Source organism: Pinus tabuliformis, chromosome 2_1, assembly GCF_031772625.1.
Source record: "Pinus tabuliformis cultivar Carrire ecotype Pingquan chromosome 2_1, CPIR1, whole genome shotgun sequence".
In the NCBI taxonomy this organism is placed as follows: domain Eukaryota; kingdom Viridiplantae; phylum Streptophyta; class Pinopsida; order Pinales; family Pinaceae; genus Pinus; species Pinus tabuliformis.
The window spans coordinates 863,686,871-863,688,073 of NC_142299.1; the positions used below are offsets into that span (position 1 = coordinate 863,686,871).

General features: G+C 35.8%; 1 protein-coding gene across 1 annotated transcript; it reads right to left on the reverse strand.

The window, feature by feature from the left end:
* Nucleotides 1–475: 475 nt before the first annotated feature.
* On the reverse strand, nucleotides 476–979 carry LOC149203407 (uncharacterized). Its single transcript, XM_089401859.1, has one exon. It carries the CDS (start codon nucleotides 977–979, stop codon nucleotides 476–478), a length of 504 nt encoding a protein of 167 aa, XP_089257985.1.
* Between the last annotated feature and the right edge of the window lie 224 nt (nucleotides 980–1,203).

Sequence of the window (1,203 nt, forward strand, 5' to 3'; positions counted from 1 at the left end):
AATTTTAAAAAAATCTTTGCCGGATTTTGGTTAAAATTAAACAGAAAATACATTATGAAAAATTCCATTTCATCTATAAATTAAACTACACAATATAATACAATACAGTGTATAAATTATATAAATATTTTAATTATATTCATTGTTTTTTTTTTTGAAGAGAAAAATCGTAATCTTTCATTTATGTGAGAAAAATTACATGTAGTAGATGCCTGGAGGCATATGCGATATCAATTGTTTAGTTTAGAGCTATATACATATTTTGCATAGTGCAAAAACCTTTGACCTGTCGGTCAATTTGCAAGTATAAATGTTGTCTATGTTGAGCTAAAACAAAAAAGCCAAATATAAATATACAGTTTTGTCTATAGATAGTCTATATATAAACAACAAAAAATAATCAATCATATTTCTATGGCCGATCCACCCTGTGATATTCTCGGTCTATGTACGGTCGATGGTGGTATTGATAGATTTATGTGTCCACCTGTTCGCTGATTATCCACAAGCCTCTGGGAAGTAACGAGCCCTCCTTGGAAAGCCCGTCAGCATCTTCATTGTTTTCCCTGTGAATGTGTTGACAAGAGATCAGATTAAATCCTGTTTTGAGATTTTGCACATCCAATAGTATATTTTGAAGGGAAATGGCATGACATTGATTTATATCATTGAACCAATTAATAATAATTTGTGAGTCTCCAAAGATCTGAACAGAGATGCAATCATGCGCAAGGGTGAAATGCAGCAAGTGTTTAAGGGTTAGTAGTTCAACATAGTTGTTGGTTCCATCTCCCAGGCCTAGTTTGACTTTGAAGCAGTGCTGCTCAGTGAGGTGTAAACAGAAACCCCATCCAAATCCATGTGGCTGTGTGGCCCCATTGAAGAAAGCCCATGGCCGAGTTTTATCAATGTTCCTCAGCCCAGTAATAATGCGGGTTCGAGAAGGCGAATCCTCGGGGACATCATTGTATGCAGACATAGCCTATACTGTGAGCTGCTGCCAATTTACAGGTTGGTTTTTGAAGATGCATCGATTCCTTCCAAGCCAAATAGTCCAACAAATAATGAGAGGGAGGCACTGTTCTTTATGTTTTGGGTGAGCAGTTATCTAGCTATGCCAAGCTTGTATAGGTGATGTCCCCTACCAAGAATTTCTAATTCTTAGTTGCTGTGTGATAATTATATTCATTGTTAGTTAGATAA